At 34.2% G+C, this 21,364-nt stretch overlaps 1 protein-coding gene across 2 annotated transcripts; it reads right to left on the minus strand.

Moving 5' to 3' along the window:
• Positions 1-6,840: 6,840 nt before the first annotated feature.
• Positions 6,841-17,199, minus strand: LOC149157955 (uncharacterized). Of its 2 annotated transcripts, none has more exons than XM_089436063.1 (3): positions 16,902-17,199; positions 11,242-11,687; positions 6,841-11,118 (listed from the first exon to the last, which is right to left on the minus strand). In XM_089436063.1, the coding sequence occupies exons 2-3, from the start codon at positions 11,333-11,335 to the stop codon at positions 7,295-7,297; spliced, it is 3,918 nt and encodes a 1,305-aa protein (XP_089292189.1). In that variant the 5' UTR covers positions 11,336-11,687; positions 16,902-17,199; the 3' UTR covers positions 6,841-7,294. The 2 variants fall into 2 exon arrangements, with proteins under 2 accessions (XP_089292189.1, XP_089292188.1); XM_089436062.1 differs by lacking the exon at positions 16,902-17,199 and adding an exon at positions 12,678-13,094.
• Between the last annotated feature and the right edge of the window lie 4,165 nt (positions 17,200-21,364).

Here is a 21,364-nt window from a genome sequence, read left to right on the forward strand (position 1 = left end):
TAGATCTGGATTCTCCGCCGCGAACTTCTTAACAAATTGTGCGTTATAGGTCGCTTGCGGTTCTGGAAGATGATACATAAGCTTCAAATCTTGCGCAACAAATGATCCGACGAGCTCGTATCCTTGAACTTTGAAATGTCTATTGTTTAAGTCTGCATCATCCAGTATCACTTGATCATATCCGTATATGGTAGAATTTTAGGTCTTGCTGCTATTCTGTGAAGAAATGAACATGCTAGGTCCTCTAAGGATGCCTCAGAAGAGCGCGGTGCATCCACGACAGCAGCAACCTTCATTATTCTAGGTTTTTCCTCTTCTAGCAGCCTGTACATGCCTTCCCATGTTGATATCCCCACGTCTCTGTTACAGGCCGTGTCTGTGTACAGAGGTGCCATCTCCTTAGTCTTCTCCTTTGCTTCGGAGCTTTGAGCTTTATTTTTCTTTCCCATTTCTCTCTGCATTTGTGTCTGAGTCGTCTTAGCTCTTCGTTCCTGCGGATTACGAGTGAAATGGAAATGACTGATCCAGAAAGGTGATGGGAGAGTTTTAAATGCAGCAGATAAATCAAATATGCCACCTTATGTGAAGTAAATATCTACCAAGGCACGCGTCTTTAATCCACTTAATAACTGACAACTAATTCATTTACTATCATTAAAAGCACATGATTTCGGGTCAGATTATGGTAAGTGGCTTTTCTTTGAATGGTGTGCCCGGAGGATTCGTACTGCAGTGATTTATGATTTGCTGACATAACCTTGTATATCGCGTGATCGCTAATCGCATTATCGCAAATCGCAAGGATGTAGCATCGCAGCGATCGCAACATCGCAGATCGCAGAAATTTGATGTTTGCCAAATCTAGCCGACTTATTTCTGCGATATGCGATCTAGCGATCGACGTTATCGCAGATCGGTGAATCTCTAAGTTTTTCTTTATGGGCACTACTTTGTTGCGATGCGATGTTATTGCTAACATGAGGGTCGTGCGCATATCGATTTTTTAAAGAGAAATGAGGGTATTTCCTATCCTTCTGCAACGCGACTTTAAAGATTTTCTTCTCATCATAAACTTAGGCTTAAAATATCCAAGAGGATTTTCCTAAGCATATGATTGTGACCTCAAAAAGAAACTCTTGCTTTTCCTAAAAATTAACTAAGGGTCCCCATTCATTTAAGTATCTTGGTTGATACTTAGATGAACTAGGGGGGGTGTTGCTGGCCACAACAGAATCCTTATAAGAAAATCAATCTAGAAGGCGACAATAGTGGAATGATCTCCATGGAGAAGAAGATGGTAGAAGATACCCTATGGGGCCTATCTCTATCTTCCTTTAGTAGCTTATGTACTATTTATTTTTACAATAACATGTTAGGTGATATTCATGCCATGCTAGAATTGTTTATTTTTCAAGATTTTCTAATTTGATAATTATTTCCAATGATTTCTTAATTAATCCTTCTTGTGTCACATTCATCATTAAGAAATTATACATAGAAAATGTCAATTGTAAAATTATAATACCAATAGGATCATGAAGAGACAACCAAAAACAAGAGACACAAAATTTTAACTTGGGAAACCTTAACGAAGGAAAAACCCAACAACCTTTTCTTAGAGAAATTGTCCAATTCAACAAGAGATACAATTTGGTTTTTCCAATGAAATAAAGACAAACTAACCAGTAAATAAGCCTAGGTCAAACCTGGTCAAACAAAGATATTTTTGGCCTCCTATAACAATTGGTCAACTTAGGTCAAATAGGTCGAATTTCGGCCTCCTACACCTTCCACAAAATTTCGTTCTATTGCCCAAAAAACCTAAAAAAAGTTCATTATACAGCCCACACATGCGAACTTAAAACAAAAATAAAAGATGCTTGGTCAACACTAGACAGACTTGGTCAACTTTCAACCTGCTTCTCCGCTCTTTCCTTCGCATGGATGAACAAAAGCTTTGATGTTTTTTTGATCTGAATTGAAGCCAATGGAGGAGGATTAATGGCAATATATAGTGGATGAATGAGCTCGATTAGGTTTGACCCTTAGCTGGATTGACTTGACCAATTTTGGAGGCAAAAATTTTGAATTTTTAAATTTGACGTTCCCTCTTTTATTTGGAGCAGACTTAAATTCAAATTTATATTTTTCATTTTCCTTTTATTTTGCGGGCTAATACAATTAAGCAATATTAATTGTAGCTACTAAAATTCAACAAGAACTAGTAGTCATAAAATAGGGTGGGGAATAAAAGAGAATTGGAATTTTGTTGTACTTTGTTGAGGAATAAGTGTAGTTAAGACAATTCATATTTTGGATTACATATTTGTATGGTATAGTCATGGCCTTTTTTCTAATACAATCATAGCCATTCTTGTGATTAAAAAATGTGTAATTTTTTGTTTGACATGGAGATTACATGTGGCATTTAGAAAATGGAATATTGGTAACAAAAATATATTTTGATGTAGGTATTAAGTGAAAAAACACACAAAAAAAAAACTAAACTAAATTAAAAGTAAAGTAGCCTAGTTTGATTTTGATATACGCTATCTCAAGCATTAAAAGGGATCAAATCTGAGGATTTGAAAGTGTTTTTAGGGAGAAAAACTTGATGAAAGTTTGCACCTTGATTGATTTAAACCCTTTTGGTGCTTGATTGAGTTGGAGTCAAGATGAATCTAGGCTAAAAGAAATAAAATTGCAATTCAAAAATAAATTTGTAAACATGTTAATAGAAATATGTATTAATGAAAATAAATATTTAAAAATTAAACCTTGTAGATATATTAATGGAAATATAATTGTAATTCAATATTAAACCTTGTAAACATATTAATGAAAAATACAAATGTAATTCCAAACTATACTTGTAAAAATGCTAATAGAAAAGTGTTTAAAATTATTTCATAAACGTTAACTATAAACAATATAGTGAAGATAGAACAATTGTATTGGTTTTATAGACAAGTCAAATGGAATGTCACAATAATTATATTGGTTTTATAGGCAAGTCAAATGGAATGTCATAGTACCCTATCGTGACAACCATTATATCATATTTTATAATCTAATTGACATTAAAAATAGTCATATATGTAATAGTTGCAGACATTTACATTGTCTAATATGATGGTTGTGATATGTGGATTACTAATAACATTTACAATTAAGGTGCAAACACATTAATGATCCATTTGTCATGTCTATTGTCTTTATGTCTATTGTCTTTAGTGAACTTTGAAACTAAGAAACTATGAAATTTCAAAAGCCAATATTATGAAATTCCAAAACTTTGGATTCTATTTTATAAGTCAATATTATGAAATCCCAAAAAGTTAGCCTTCTACATAATCTACAATTTTTTCAAAATATTTTACACAAATGATAAGATACTGTAGTTATTTAAATTGTAACCATCTTACAATTGTTTTGGCTTATCATCCAATATGCCCAAACCATATTAAATTGATTTTATGTTAATAGTTAGAAATATTTTAGTGAGATTATCACACATTCCTTATTAATCCATTCTTTTGCATATCACTTTTTGCATCCATTGAAGATCTACCTCACTCCATGTAGTTGAAGATTTATCTTGTCCCCAATAATCATCTTTTAGTTAAATTTTACGGTTACATTATCATAATAAAGTTACAGGAATATATACTTCATAAAACTTGATATAAATTTATTGGGAAGTTATAGGTTTGCTCAGTAAATTGAATTTGCCTATAGGGTTCCTTACTACATACGATTTGAACTTGGAATTCTTGGAATAATTTCATATTCATCCCAAGAACATGCCCAAAGGCTAAAGCATTGTAACCATGTTTCAATACCATATTGTAATGTGCTAGGATTGCCACCCTTGGTGATTGGGGCATTTTAATCAAGGTTTATTCTTCATTTACCAATAAATTTCCCAACGATGAACTATTTTGACATCTAACATCACCGCACAAAGTTCTTATATAGAATAATATGTTGATCGATATTACATCAACTTAAATTTTAACAACCCAAGAAAGTTAATTACATTTACAAATAATATAGGTTTCCCATCTTTGGCTATGCTTTAGCCCTAATTGTTAGCTTAAATAGTTGGAACCATTCTAGTGGACAATGCTGCCAATGAGGATGTCAAAATTTCTAATCTAATCAAGTCCATGTAATGAGTAGTGACAAGGTTGGTAGTTGATCCACCTTCCATTTAGAAATTTCAAGGAAGAAGGGGGTGTTCTCTATAAAGTAATGAACACCAACCTTTTGACCACTGAGAGCATTTCGGTTAACCAAGCTTGACTTTGTTTCATTCATATCAAATGATTCCCATCCATTCAAAGGATTCCATTAACAAAATTAAACTAAGCAAAAAAGTTCAAGATATTGAAGGATGGACATGTAACACATAGATAAACCACAAAAGACCAATAAAATAGTTATCATTTCTCAAAACTTTGTTTGCCAAACCAATTGCAAACAAGTGATTTACCTCCCAACTATATGCATCTATTTTATATGCCACCCCAAGTTGGGGTATGAGACCGCAAGGGAAAAGGAAAGTCACTGGGTTTGATCTCTTACTCAAGCCAACCCTCAAATACTCTTGATTCCAAATCCCACATGAAGGAATTCCATGCATCTAACTAATCTCAATTAGACATGAACATCTTCCTCTCAACGAATCACAATGCTAAATTAGGAATTTCCCTTCTTTGCCACAGACTCCACCAAGAAGTTCGACCCAACAAGTATTCTAGTGTAGGTAGGAAGGGTCCAAGGGATGATTGCCCTCTTAAAAAACTTGGAAGCATAGAACTTTGGCTCAATACATAGTGAAAGCTCAACTAGACATGTGAGAAGAGGGTTTCTATGTTGCCCTAGTGTCTCTACTCATTCTATAAACATGGATTACTCACCAAGGTCCATCCATCTCCTTTGTCTACCAACCACCAACTTGTTTTGTTTACTACAAACTTACACATGTTCTCAAACACAAATCTAGGTACAAGTTGTGTGAGAAGAATAAATTTCAGACATGGGAGATGATGACATTTTCATTCCATAGTGGGAGAGGAGTAGGAGAATAGAGATTTCCAAGGAAAATAATGTTTATAATACCTTTCTTTACATGAAGCATGTGTGTCTTCCATCCAAAAGAGCCTTAACGAATTTGATTTGGACACTAAATTCAAAGCTTAGTGATATTTTCAATAAATATGAGGATATAGTAGATGATCTCCATAGGCACGTGGCAACATTATTTGGTTTTATTTCCCATTGACCCCCTTCTCTCTTCTCATATGCATATACCATGTTGTTATGCTCCTTAGTAACATTTTTAAGTAGATTTTATATTATGTGTTTCACATTTAGATTTTTATGTAATATAAAAAGCACCATGGCAATATTACGACACAATAAATCACTTGAATATAAGTGACCAAGCTTAAGTGTGAGACATCCACCACTCTCTCATTAGGCCTTGGCCTTCAACTCAATATTAGGAATATTACAAGGCACATATTCATATTTATATCATGAGGTTATTATAACTTACCCATCAACATAACCATGTCATTATGTTATGTAGATTTGATCTAATAAAATCGAGAGGTTAAAATGCATGATATTACATTCCCAACGATAGTGATACAATATGCTACAATCATGAAGAAAGTGTATATGCCTAAGGGTTTGGAATGCTAAAAGGTAGAGATAAGACATTAACATCATGGTGGGTTGCTAGAACCATTGCCAATTCTAAAATGGAAACGGGAAGCAATTTCAATGGATTTCAAAATAGGCTTACAAAAGACAATTAAGAAACATGATCTCATCAAGGTGATCATTGATAGCATTGCCAAGGCCACTCACTTTAGTCCTGTATGGGCTACTTGCAAAGGCTTCCAATATTACCATATTATTAGTGGATTGGATTCAACTCCGACCTTTAGAAGAGTACGTTCCATGTTACTTGGTTGAACTTTACCATCACTTATCATTTATATTCATATGGATGAAAAATGCAGCGAAATTGAGTTTTTGAAGATAGACAATATTACAATGTTATGAGATGGACAATGCATCAAAGTGGGAAGAAAACATAGACGTTGTTAATTTGGGTTAGAATAATATATTTCATGCGCATCACTTGGCATGAATTTCTTTAAAACACTTTATGGGAAGTGTAATATCTATTAATTTAGAGTGATAAATAAAGGTTTGAATATTGAGTAAGAATGATATGTTAAAAGATATGGATGAATAAGTTACTAAGATTAAAGTACATTTGAAGATAGTCAAATACACAAAGTTCAAAAATTCTTTTAAGAGTAAATTTAAAATGTTCATTAAAACTTCAGAATTACATTAAACTTTCACCTAAACATGAGTTACTCATTTGAAATTTTAAAATTTTAAAAATAATAAAATTGATGGCATATAAATTTACATTAACACTTAATATTAAAATACTTAATAAAAAATAAGTAAATAATTCTAAGAATATTTTTATTAGGATATAATTTGAGTTGAAAATTCCATGAGAGAATCCAAAGCAGCGTTAACACAAAAGTCACATTGTTCTCGAATCAAATCATAGAAAAATTAAATATTTTAATTAAAAAAATTGTGATAACAAAATACCACATTGAAAATGGAAATATGACATTGGTTTTTTAAGTAACACTGCACTGCAGCTAAACTCGTGCATTTTTTATAAGGTAGACGATGTAATATACTGTTCAATACAAAGCAAATAAATCATCCTTCATGGTTGACATATAACGGATGCCAAATGTAGAGTGCATATTGCAATACAGACCGAAATTACTATTTCAGAAAAAAATACTAAACACTTTCTGAACCGGACTTTCCTACCTGACACATTGATGTTATTCATGAAGTTTTAGAGTAAGAAGCATAGATGCTCTTCGCAGTCATTTTGAAAACCTTATAGGTGCTCTTCACAGTCATTTAGAAAACCTGATACGAACGTCAAAGAAACTAAACTTCATCCTCAGATTCTGACCCAACAGTGAATGCTTTCATTCTAAAAGAACGACTGAGAGGTATTGGGGAATTTGGCTAGGAGTTTCCATTTTTTGTTATTTCAAATAAATATGGGAAACTCTGTCACTGGCATTGTGATTTTTTTAGCATCAATGGGGTTATGCACATTTGACAATGTCATTCCCAAAATTTCCCCAAAATCTTCGTGCAAATAGCTAACAATTGCATCAACGCGAACAGTCAATCTATTCATGAATTGTACTGATGAATGAAGGGATCAGGAGGCAGCGGTTCGATTGTGATTTTGAACAAGTGTGGAGAGAACGTGCTGGAGATGTTTGTAGTTGTGTCTAAAATGATCAATAGAAAAGCAAAGTTGCCTAATTGCTTCCCTTTTTTCTTCATCCCTGTCAAAAATGATAGTCCTCTGCCTCTCACTTTCCTCCCTGAGCACCTGCATTTCCTTCTCCACCTTTCCCACCTGTAACTGCAACTCTTCTATTTTCCTGCGGTCAACTTGAGAAGCACTGATGAGTGAGGCATGTTCAAGATGCAGATCTTCCATGTGCTTCCGCAATCCCAAAATCTCTTCAGTACCCCTCTTGACCTGTGTTTCTAGCATTTTGTTGTCTTCCTGGAGCCTGGCGATTGCGGACTCCAAATTTTTCATGCTTTGCATCCCTGCTAGAGCCTCCTGCTGAAAGTCATCTTTTTCTTTTTGTAATCGAGACACATCCTGCAAGAGTTCATTTTTCTCATTAATTTGTTTGGAGGACTCATCAAGCAACAGTTTATTTTTCTCATCCAAGTTCATCATGTCTTTCCGCAGTCTCTCAATCTCCAGCCGAAGCTCCAGGAACTGCTCAGATTTCAACTGAACTTCAATTTTAAGATTATTTGTCTCTGACAGAACATGGGAAAGCTCTTTGTTTAGAATGTCAATTTCATCCATCTTATCTGGCATCTCAGTTTGAAGGCTAGCTTTGTGATTCACAAGCATCACGATTCCCTCCTTAAGTTGTTGAGCTACAGCTACAGTCTCTGATGCATCGTTCTTAAGCAAGCTGTTCTCTTCTAAACCACAAAGTTGCTTCTGCAGAAGGGTCAACCTATCCTTAATAATGGTCAGATCCTCTAGAAGATGTTGACACTTTTCTTCAAGCGTTAATTTCTCCACTTGTAGATCTTTCACCTTTTTCAGTTCAGAAAGGCAATCTTCCATCATAGGCTGACTCTCTGTCTTCAAGTTTATATTATCTGCTTTTATGCTACCATATGCTTCTTGCAGCTTTCTAACATCCTCTTCAACCCCGCCCAGTTTATCCAACAATTCATTCTCAAGATTGTTTTTCTCTTCTAGCAACTGGCATTGCTCTTTGCATTTGTTCAATTCACGGACCAGTGACTGCAGAGTTTTTATCTGATCTGTTAAGGATTCGACCTCGGACCCGAGAGCTACATTTTGCTGTTCCAAGGCTATTTTCTCTTCTTCTAGATCTTTAACTCTGTTTTGCAAGGAACGATGATCTTCAACCACATTTTGATATTCTTCCTTCAACTTCAGATTTTCTAATTTTGAGCTACTAAGTGCTTCTTGTAGCTGCTGGACATCATCATTAAACCTAATAATTTTTTCTGAATTTTCTTTTTTTAAGTGAATAAGCTCCTCTTCAAGATCAGAGATGCATGCACTTTTACTTGCAAGTTCTGAAACAAGGCTGTCTCTCTGACCCATCATCTCAGAGTTTTCTTCCTGTAACTCTTTCAGCATCTGCTGACGGGCTTCAAGCTGTTCAGATATATCTTGATACTTTGCTTCCAGTGTTGTTTTATCCAGCATCAAGCTGTAATTTCTTTCTTTAAGTTCCTGCACTGTGATTTCCAACCGCTGTAATTGCTCTTGACCAGTTACCAAAGCTTCTGTTGTCTTCTCTTTGATATCCTCAAGTGTATTGACCTGCAGTAGAAGGTTCTGAATCTGATTTGTCAAGGATCCAACCTCAGAGTTGAGGTTTGTCTTTTCCTGTTCTAAAGAAAACACCAGTTTCTCAAGGTTTTGTATGGTATCAAGCTTTACTGAGATTTGGTTTTGAAGTTGTTCATTCTCAACCTGGTTGGAAGCAACTTGTTCTTCTAAGCTTATGTTTTTCTCCTGTAGCTGTAAAAGTTCTTCTTTGATAACATAAATCTTTCCCCTGAGATCATCACTTTCTTCGCAGGCGTTTCGAAGGTCATCTTTCAACTTTTCATTATCTTGCTGCACGGTATGGAGAGAGTTCTGCAACGTAAGTTTTTCTTCCTCTTTCACTTGAATATCTCTTTTAAGCGTTTCATTCTCTTCCCGTAAGTAACTATCATCTCCATCAAGTTTCTTCAGCGCTTCTTCCTTGCTTGATAACTCAAGTTTGAGCGAACTATTTTCAGCACTAAAGGAGGCGAGCTCATTCTGCAGCTTTTCCAGTTCTGCTTTGAATTTTCGACCTTCTTCAACTTCTTCATGAAATTTGATTTTGAGATGGGTATGCTCCTCCTTTATATGAAGGATAAACTGCTCAAGTTCAAGGACATGCTCATTCAAAGTCTTATGTTGCATTGGTTCACCATTCTGTACTGTAAGTTGCTCTGTGTCGTCATTGAAAAAGTGACATTTTGACTTCAGAACATGCAATTGCTCCTTACTTGAAATAATATCGTTTTCAAGTGCAGCCTTTTCAGTCATCAAAGCATATGCCTCATGTTCCCCCTTTTGCAGAATTGCCCTTAAATTTTCTATTTCACTTTGCAAACGTCTATTCTCTTCTTCGGCTTCGCTCAACCTCATTTCAAGCATGCTGCTTTTCTTTCTGGAATCTAGCAACTGATCTGATAATGCTTTATTTTGGTCTTGCAAGCCAAAAAATGATTCTTTGAGGGTTTCAATCTGAACATTCTGCTCCTGAGATGAAGCATCTAACTTTCCAGACAGCATTTGGTTTTGCTCTTTCAAATTATTTAAATTTTCCTCCATTCCTTCCAGTATGCTGCCTCTCAGTGACAACTCTGATTCAAGCTGTTCTTTCTTCTTTATAAGATTGTCATTTTCTTCTCGTACATATTTAATCTCTGACTCGGCATCATATAGTTTCTGATTACCCGTTTCATTCTGCACACTCAATACATTATTTTCTTCATGCATCTCTGACAGTTTGTGTTTCATATTTTCAATCTCAACTTCTAGTTTGTGAATTTTTTTGCTTTCAGCCATTTCATGGTCCTGTTGATACCTTTGAAATTCAAGTCTTAGAGCATCACTCTCTTCCTGTGAGCTATGCAGCTTTTTCTGCAGGTCTTGAATCTCCATTTCAAGCTCATGGACCATTTTGCCTGGACCTTGCAAACCCACAGCCAATTCATCGTCTTCTTTGTGCAAGATGCCATTGCTTCTTCCAGATTGCTCTACTTGAATGGCCATTGACCTAATCTGAGATTCCAACTCACTGTTTCTGGTTTGCAATTCAGCAATCTGCTCTTGTAGATTCACCATGTAATCTGACTTACCTGCCGCTTCATTCCTTAGGATTTCATTTTCTTCTTTAAGGTGTAAAATGCCTTCTTGCAACTCACTAGTCTTCTGTTCAAGAACGTTATACTCTTCTTGGAATTTATCAAATTCAGTTCTATATCTTTCATTCTCCTCCTTTAACATCTGAAAGTCAACGCGAGGCTTTGATGATTTTTCAGATTCTTCGTCTGAACTGCTGATTGAAGACCTGTCATCACTACTACCATCACCTTTCTTAGAATCATCACTGCTTCTAGACCCATGGAAGAAATCAAACCCAGCTGGTCTCTTTTTGTTTTCCATTTTTGTGCCGTGTTGAGAACCCGGAGGTGAATCATCATCTAGACCATAGTGCTTTTTAAGATTAGATGGTATGTTTTTTCTAAGCTCACCTGTTAGGTGATCGTAGCGCTCTGCCAATGAACGATACATTCTATAGAATTCTTCGACTTGGTTGACGAGCTCAGGTCTTTTCTTGTAATACATCTCTGCCTTCTTGGCAAATGAATCTGCATCTTCTTCAACCAGTTTCAGCATTGTCTTCACATGTTTATCCATGCCTGTAAAAGAAAAATGTTTCGTGCATCACTTCAATTAACATGAAACATATCAAAGTAAGACCAAAATAAATAAAATGGAGTTGTTTAATTGCATAAATCAACCACAATTCCCAGAACGCATACCTTCCAAACTTTCTTCCAGCCATTTGGAATTTTTAGGACTGATATGACTGTCCCACCACCAAGAATGGGACTTTTCATGTCCACCCTTCTTCATTTTGCACACTTTTAGTCAGTCTAGATGATGATATCAAAGGAACAAAATTGACAGGAAGGTGTGCTCTTCAACTAAACAAGTTTCCTTGAATACAACTTGTCATTTCCTTCACTATAATTCCCCACAATTGAGTTCCTGCCAGAAATAGGACCACCTCCTTTTAAGTATTTGCAGAATTTTGCAGTGGTACTTATTTTCCTTGACGAGAGGAACTGTACCCTTGATTTGACAGGAAATATTTAAAGCTTCCCTAAGTGAGAGCTTTAAAGTCTATCCATGGTTCCTCCAATATGAAGAACCAGCCTTTGGTGTCAAAATATCAGTCCAGAGTGAAATCAAAGAATCACAGACCCTAGAAACAACCTAGAATCTCAGTGAACAACTTAATATAGGAACTCCCAAAATATTACAAAAAAAACTGCAAAGATGATGATGAAACCCCTTTGAAGAACACACCGAAGACAATTACTTGAAGCGAAAAGAAAACAGAGAGAGGAGTAAAATATAATATAGGTTGTGTCCATTCTGATTTTAATAGATTAACAAGAAACAAGGAAGCTAGACGTCTCCAAATCAGTGCTATTGCTTTGAGGTCAGCCTGTTAATCAACTGCGAACAAGTGAATCTGAGCAAGACAAATCTTCAGGTTTCAATAAATAGAAGAAAATTGTTATTAACAAAACAATCCACCATCGTGCAAGCTACATCCAGGGCTGAAAATATGAGTAGCAAGACACGGCCATAGAGAAAAAGGTTAACTGTAGAATCCTTGAGATTCAGGGGGTTTTAACAACCTCAGTTACATAAAGGAAGAAGTCCTTCCAAATTGAAAAATATTGGGAGGAGAAAATAAAGAAAGTGGAAGAAAGTTATTTAAAATGGGCTTTAGGATGCTTATTAATATTTGAGTTCAGTAGACATGGTTGTGATGATCTAACCATAAGAGGGGATCATTTGTCAGAAAGTAACGTTTCACAACATTTTTTTTAATAGAGAAACAATTCCTTTTTTTTTAAACCTCTAAGCTCCTAAAATGTATCATTTTGGATTCTCAGGTAAAGTATATACAAGAACGCATTGAGAATTGAACCTAGGCTGTTTGACATATACAGTGGGCGAAATATACTCCCACTAGCTTACGGCTACACCACAGCCCAACCAACCCAGCATTCTGCCACTGTATTAGACATTTGAATCCGGCATGCATGCATGCGTATGTTATAGGAAACTAGTAATAAAAACATCACAGAGTGTCTGAATCGGACATTCGTCATAAACACCAAGCGGACATTAACAGAGAAAACCAGTGAGGAAAAGCTAATTGCATGGCTGCATTCCGTACCTTGTTGAATAGACTCTCTGAAATTGTTAGCTTCAATATCCTTAAATGCTTGTACCGCCACCTCCCAAATAGTCTTCAAGCCGCAAAAATCCTAATATGCATAATACCCTTCATCAAATTTTGGAAGTCAGAGGTGGTGTATTTTTCAGCCGTGAATCTATTAAAGCTGGTCCGCCATGGATGAGCCTACGGATAAGTGAATGTCTGCGCATCTGCAATTTTTCCTTTCAAGGGCATCTGAACCGACCTACCATCAAAGAGAAGAAGAAAAGACAAGGAGCAGTAGGTGGTACACACAGGGTATCTGTCCGCGTTGGCTACACACGTAAAATGTGCTAGCGAGTCAGCGAATTTCGTTGGGCTTGATTGCCAGAGAGATATTAGATTAGTATGAACGAATGAATTAAAACTTCACATTTTTCCGCCGTGTAAATGGCACCCATATCCATACCTACGAAAGCAACAGCTAGGGTAACTAATATTATTAATTTATTATCTCCCACCGTTGTTGCACACGGTTTCTTGATTTATTTATTTATAATTCGACTACGTTACCTCTGTGATGAGTTTGATTTATTAGATTATTCCGAAATAATAAAAATATCATGTGTGATTTAAGTCGTTTTGTATGTGAGGGGAGTAATTTAACTTTAACTTAACAGTTTTTTGTTCCTTAAATGTGATAAACATTTTGGCTTCTCTTTTCAAAAAAATTTGGCAAACACATGAACTCAGAATTTCCATTTGGCAAAACCTAAGAAGGTCCTGTAAACAATTTGATAGAATCTTTGGTGACATCATCAGTCGTGCATCAAGTTTAATATATCAAAATGAAAATCAAATCACATTAAAAAAATTAATAAATTTTTGTGTGGGAAAAATGTTTGAAACTAGGATTTTTTTTGGGAAAAAGATTTAAAACTAACATTTTATTGGTTTTTTCCAAACCATTCAAAATCTCAAAAAAATCCAGTGTATACAGATTTATTTCATCTCATCCCATTCACATAAGTTGCATTCCCAGGGTTTAATGTTTTGGTGTAAACGACGAGGACGAAATATGGATTTCCAATCTGCAAATGACACGTATACTACATTCGGTATGCGGATAAAACCTAGTCTTGTGAGGGTGGGACCCGTTCAATTTCATAATAGAAAATTGGATGAGTTTAAGCCTTTGAAGTTCCTCTTAGTTATATAAAAAGTTAATCAAATTTAAACGTTAAGTTTATTATTGACGATAGTGATGATTAATGAGATTAAGGAAGTTTATTGAACGGTAAGGAAAAAAGAAAAAAAGATTAGAGATTTTTTAATTTTTATTTTTATGGTAAAAAAAGAGGGAAAGAAGTGTCTTTAGGTTATTATATTTTTGCTCAGTGAACAAGTCAAGAAGATTGGTAGTTTAGGGGATGTTTTGGAAATGAGAATGGATGTGAGTAAGACCCAGCTAATCCAAGAGAAAATGTTTTTCATCTTCAACTCTCTTAGTATCACACAGTTGACAGATTCTTTCATCCAAAGGTATTTTGGGAATAGACCAACCCTTGGTTTCATTTGGAAGCTCATAGGAATTAGTTCTCATCTTTGCAAAGTTCATTTTCTTCTTAGGGTTGGTCAAGACAAAGAGATGATTCTGGTTAGGGAGAGTGGGGTTGATCACCTCCTTATCATATCTTAGCTTCTCTTTCCTCTCTATCTCCTTATCATCCCACAATTTGTCCTTAAATTTGGTAGTAATAGTATTTTTAATATTATCTTTATTCTCTTAGATGATCTCTTCCTTTAACCCCCATAATAGAGCCAACATTGGGCATCCTTGTGCCAACCAAGTTTGAGCCACATGTGAGGGTTTTGGCTAGAGTTAGAAGCAATTTTGGGAAACCTCTTGATAGTGTAAGGGAGAGTGGGGTTGATCACCTCCTTATAATATCTTAGCTTCCCTTTCCCCTCTATCTCCTTATCATCCTATAATTTGTCCTTAAAATTGGTAGTAATAGTATTTTTAATTTTATCTTGTTAGATGATCTCCTCCTGTAACCCCAATAATAAAGCCAACATTGAACATCCTTGTGCCAACTAGACTTGAACCACAAATAAAGATTTAATTTTGAGAAACATCTTGATAATGTAATTTCAAATCACATAAATATTTTAAATTAATTAAATTATATTTTTAATATATAAATTATTTTATTTTATATCATAAAATATTTAGATTAAATATATTTAGTTAAGGTATGTTTTGTTGTGAGTGAGATTCTATTTTCTATTATTTAGAATATTTTTTAAAACATAAATGAGTTTAATCTCCTATTTTTTTTGAATTTTTAAATTTTACAAATTATCTAATTTTTATACATTTTAAAATTTTGGTAGAAATCAAAATATCAACTCATAATTCTAAAAAAAATTCTATCAAATTTTGAACAAAATTTATTGGGAAAAAATCCTATTAATGAAAATATAGTCTCAAGTTATACCATCTAATTAATTAGAATTTAAAAGTTTAAAATTCGGTAAACTTCAAAATTCCCAACATCAAACTCATTGAAAAATGTGCCCATCATGCATTTAGACGAGCTACCGGTGCAGCAGGTGAACAACATGACGTGGATTGTGCAGGGGAGAGCTACCGGTGCAGCAGGTGAACAACATGACGTGGATTGTGCAGGGGAGAAAAGGCCAATGGCTGTTGCCTGGATTCACGGTCGCCCAATACTTGTTCACTGCAGGTGAATGGTAGAACAATTGTCATTGATTAGGTTAACTACCTTACGCAATCAGACTAATTTAAAATTTGGGATATTTTTTTATAAATTTAATATAATTTAAAGATTAATCAATTTTTATAAGGTTCAAAATTTACTATATACATATTTTTTATTCAATTTTAAATTATAAAATAAATCTCAAATCTATTAAAATTGTTTCAGCGAGATTTCGAATATATAAATATATTTTATTCACTTTTAAATCAATTTAAATTATCGAACAATTCTATTAAAATTGTATCAGCGAGATTTCAAATCAATAAAACCTTTGACTTCTGATATCGTTACATTTTTAAATTCCAGCAAATGATTGTCAGAGAGTTCGAAGTTGGGATGGAGTTGTCCATAAAACAATTTATTCACTCAAGTTTGGATTGCTCTGTTTAATAAAAAATTCTGTAATCCGATTAATCTGTCATTCAAATTGTAATTTTGATCCCTTCAAAAGCCATGAATCATGTTGAATGCGGTTTTTAATGACCATATCAGAGATTTGAGAATGCTGCAATTCCAACTGGAGCGCAAAATTCTCCATGACGCAGAAAATGAGGCAACTTGATTGGACATTAAATGACACGGACATGGACGTGGGCCACATTAAACTGTGGCGAGAAACGTGCCGTCCGGTCAAATTTATCGACCTAAAATTATAGGGTAAACACCTGACGGTCCGGACGAACGACGAATAATTCAGAAATTCAGATGCACACATCTAACAAATTTATTATTTATTTATTTTTAAATTTACCGTAGGAATCGCTAAACGCCTGGTAAAAAAGAAAAGGATGGAATCTAACTTTCTTGGAATTTGGTTCCAAGTCTGTGAATTTTAATTATTCAACATGTATAAATAAATTCAGTATTTGAAAAATATTTCAATTTTATGACTTGTAAAATTAAGTTACCATTGACACAGGAAAACCTAAATTTGATACGGAGAAAACCCTAAATTTATTACAAAATTGACCTGGCGAAAAAACCTAAAAAGATGATAGGCCGCTCTACTATGTTTAGATTTTGCGTTAGCATCTCCGAAAATTAATGTCCTTGATTTAAGCGGTGGCCTTCGCCCCCCATCCGGGCCTGACAGATCACAATTTGATAGGATCATAAATTTATTTTCCAAAGATTCATTTTCCACGAAGGTACGAAAGATACAAATCTATTTTTATATTATTAAATTCATATAAATTATTTTACAGTAAAGTTTACGTATCAGGAGAAAGATTAAAAATTGTAATGAATGAGTGAACAGATTTAATATTTAGATTATTTAAATAAACAACTTTAAATTCATATTCATTGAAGATCACCGAGTCAAATATTAACTTTTACAGAAATCGTCACATTCATACAGAAGCATTTTCAGAAAATTTCTCAATCTGTTACCTTGAAAAAAATCTAGTTTCCTCAAAAGCTTTTCTTTCATATCATTAAACATGATACGCACCAGTGAGCAGCTTCCTGTTCTCATTCTCAGGCGGAAAAGGCGCTTTGATGTCCAGATTCAATTCCCGTCCGCCGTGTATTTAGGTTTCTCAGTATTTTAATCGCCAGCAATGAGCGTCCAACGCAGCATGGTCAGCGTCAGATTAGGCAAGATTAGATGCCACGATATTTAATAGAAGGGAGACATCGCTCGCCTGTTCATCTCCAAACACAGTTTTGCTCTGGTGCTTGACGTTCACACCAAAATGTGTGCAATTTTCAGTCCCCATTTCCAAAGGCGGATATGAACGGCCTACCTTTGGGCTGCCCTTTTCAATGTGAGGAGTTTCTTGATTAAAAAGGACCTGCTAGCTGGCCGTCGTTGTTCCAGATTTTGCATAAAACGTGGGTAATGTTGTGACGCATAAATATGAAATAAAAAGGTTCCGTTTACAGCCACGTGCAGCTTGAAATACCAAGAAAAAACTTCTGTATTTATTAGTCCGTGTGTCCCTGGTTGCAGTGACACATAACTGGAAACGTCCAACGTCTGTTTTTATTTATTATTACTCTTTATAGTGTGCGAGTGTGCGTTGTTTACGGAGGCCACGCGTTGTTTATGGAGGCCACGATTTTTTTTGTTTTTTATATTTATTTTTTATTTTCCAAAAAATCGATAGCTGTAATTTAGATTTTGTAGAAATTTTGCAAGATTAATCTAAAAGATTACAAATTAGTTCAGAAAATAATGAAAATTTTGATAACATTATGACAAATTTTGGTAGAATTTTTTAAAATTTAAATTACAGCTATCAAATTTCCAAATTTTAAGTGTCCCAAATATTCTTGATAGTGTTGAATCTATTTCTACCAGAAAAAAATTCAAATACTCCAACATTTTAATTTTTGGAATATTTTTTAACCTGATCCTAATCGGTCAAAATTATAACACTGGTGCCACACCCTAAAATATATAATTTTGTTTATACTATTTCCTATTAATGGAGAGAATGTTATCCAAAATTTTATAAGAAAATAAGAGTGAAGAAAAGGGTATATGAAAGTAAATTGAATGTTATTTTTTTCCATTTAAGATTTCGGCTTTAACACTAAGTTATATGTTAATTTTCTATTTATGAGTTTAAAATACAGTTGTTTTCTTTTTACATAGTTGCTAGTGTTGTTTAATGGGTCGGGCAATCATTACTAAAAATATAGTTAAGGATTCTTTATATAGTTATAATGTCCATGAACCATAGAATTATTCTAGCACTACAGTGTTTTCCTGTATTCAGTTGTGGAGATAGGAGATCCTTTTAAATATTTTAAAAATAAATTTCGGTTGAGCAATCATTACTAAAATATAGTTATGAGGATTCTTTATATAGTTATAATCCATGAACCATAGAATTATTCTAGCATTACTTTATTTCCCCATGTTTTACCTGGGTTACGAACTTGGCCATATATATGTGAGAGGCAAACACATATGCAGCTGACATATGAGAGGCCTTTTTCCTTGAAATATATTACGATGTATTATAGAGTGGAAAGAAAAATTACATTTGGTATGAGTATGGAGTATATAAAAATAATGGAAAAATATGCGCATACTAAATTTTTTATATTTTATTTCAAAATATTATTTTATTTTATTATATATATATATATATATTAATAATATTTAAAAAAAAATTAAAATCAATATAAATTGAAATATATATATGATAAGGTAGAAAATGATGCTTTTTAACCTATATCAATTTTATTTACTAATGTAGTTATGTTAGTTTAGAGAGTTTCTAATTTGGTTTGTTTATATCAGTTAGGTGAATTTCTCTCTCCAATGGGTTGCAAATCTTCGTCATTATTTACAATGAGTTTCTAATTTGGTTTGTTTATATCAGTTGGGTGAATTTCTCTCTCCAATGGTTGCAAATCTTCATCATTATTTACAATTTCATTGTTACTAGACTATATGCCCTTTCTCTAAACCAATTCCTCCTTAGTGTCTGTTGGTACTTATAGGCCATATGACCGTTTAGTTGCAAAAAAAGAATCTAGTTGTTTTTAGTGCGACTTTTTGGAAGCTTTTCCGGTGGGTTTTTTTGGTATAATTTCTCTAAAATCCAACAGGAATTTATTGAAATCACAAGCTTGATGGGTAACCCCCGCACAATCCAAATGCCCTAGGGTTTTTCAGGGTGCTGAGTCCATATATACATTCAAAAAACCAGTTTAGATAACACAAATTAAGATTTCACCTCAAATTTTTCTACCAGATTTCGACACCAAAAAGTCCAAAAGGTTGCACTAAAGACAACTCCAAAAAGAATCAGAGAGTGTTGTAGTATTGAATTTATTCCCCTATATTAACCATGTTATTGCTAGACTATACTCATATACTTGTTGGAATTGAGAGGAATTTTATTAATTTTTAACTTGAATGTGGAATGGGGTTGTTCATATATAAGGAGTGTATTGAATTCTTTCTTATTTTCATATTTTAGTAATTATTGCCTTATGATCAATAATTACACATGTGAAAAATTCTCAATTTTAATTTTGTTTTTACAATTGAGTAAACATTATTAGATTGGCATAAGATATATGAGATATTTATTGATATATGATACAATTGAGGGCCCCTATATATAAATAGTTAGGATGTCTTTTCATTAATAAACATGTTTTTTCTTTTCTTTATTATTATTAATTAATGATTGAGTATCTACATTTATATATTATATTATATTATATATAATAAATAAATATATATTTTTGTACATAATATAATATATATTATGCATTGTTGTCCGGAAGGGAATACGCTTCGTTGCTATATAAAACATCAACACTCCCTCTTAGTGAGGAAAGTATTCTTTCAGGATGTTATCCTCTAGTAGTCTCAATCACACCTAGCCACTTCACATGGTGTAGGCAAGACTTATACCAAGATACTCATTATTCCCTCAGTCACTTCACATAACTGATTTGGGAAACACTTGACCAGAGGGAGAGTTCCTGCCTACTATAGGAGAAATATCACAACTCCCTCTCAATGATGGTAGACATTCTGCATCACGCCAAGCTTGTCTCTGAAGTATGAAAACTTCACTTAAGACAAAAGCTTGGTGAGAATGTTTTTTGTCTGCTCATATGTGGATATGTATCGGAGTTCCACTAGTCATGTTTGTACCATGTCTCAGATGAAATGATATTTGATCTCTATATGCTTTGACTTGTCATGAAATACTTGATTCTCTAAAAGCTTCAGACAACTTTGTGATTATCATAGTATATCAAAGTTGGATCTAACTCTAGATAAAATAACCTTGCAAGCAATTTCTAAAGCCACATTGCTTCATGACTTGCATCATTGGTTGCAATGTATTTTTCCTCTATTGTATTGAGTGCCACTAACAATTGTTTTCTGCTAAACCATGAGATCATACCTGATCCCAAACTTAAGCAACATCCTGATGTGTTTTCTTGTCTACTGCACTTCCTGCCCAATTAGAGTCTGTATAACCTTGCAACTTTACTTCACCATTTGAGAAATAATTAAGTCCATATCCAACTGTACCATGCAGGTACAACAATACATACTTTGCTTCTACCAAATGTGCATGTCTAGACTCAACCATGTACTGACTCAATGTGTTCATTGCAAGGCATATATCTAACATGTTACTAACTAGGTACATCAAGGATCTAATCAACTTTCTATACATTGTGGGATCAACTAAATCTGAGGAAGAATCACTTAAGAAATTCATATTTGTAACCATAGGTGTGGTTACGGACTTGCAATCCATCATCTTGAATCTTTGCAGGATCTCAACTGTATACTTCCCTTGGCTAAGGAAGATATCATCTAGTCTCTGCCACGCTTCTAATCCCAAGAAATAATGCATTAAACCCAGCTCCTTCATTTTGAACTCTAAAATGAGTTCTCTCTTACACCCATCTATGAACTTCACATCCCCTATAAGAAAAAAGTCATCTAGATATAATACCAATATCAAAGGGCAAACATCTTCAAACTTTTAGTAAAGGTTGGGATCTACATTACTCTTAGTAAACACCAAGCTCATCAAATAACTAAATATTATGGCATACCATGCCTTGGGTTCCTGCTTAAGCCCATACAAATCTTTCTTCAATTTACAAACATGGGATTACTTCCCATGGATCACAAAACCTTGTGGCTGCTCTCTGTAAACTTCTTCAATTACACCATTCAAGAAGGTAGCCTTTGCATCCATCTAGTGTGATTTCCAACCCATAACATAAAAAAAAAGAGATGATAGATCTAATAGAAGTATATTTGGATACTAGAGAAAATGTTTCATTATAATCGTTTCCCTCTTTTTGGGAGAATCCCCTAGCCACAAATATAGCCGTGTACTTTTCTACGTTGCCATCTGCAACATGCCTAATCTTGTAGATCCATTTTGAAGTCACCACTGAATTTCCTTTTGG

Source organism: Pinus tabuliformis, chromosome 5_2 (assembly GCF_031772625.1).
Source record: "Pinus tabuliformis cultivar Carrire ecotype Pingquan chromosome 5_2, CPIR1, whole genome shotgun sequence".
Taxonomy (NCBI): Eukaryota; Viridiplantae; Streptophyta; class Pinopsida; order Pinales; family Pinaceae; genus Pinus; species Pinus tabuliformis.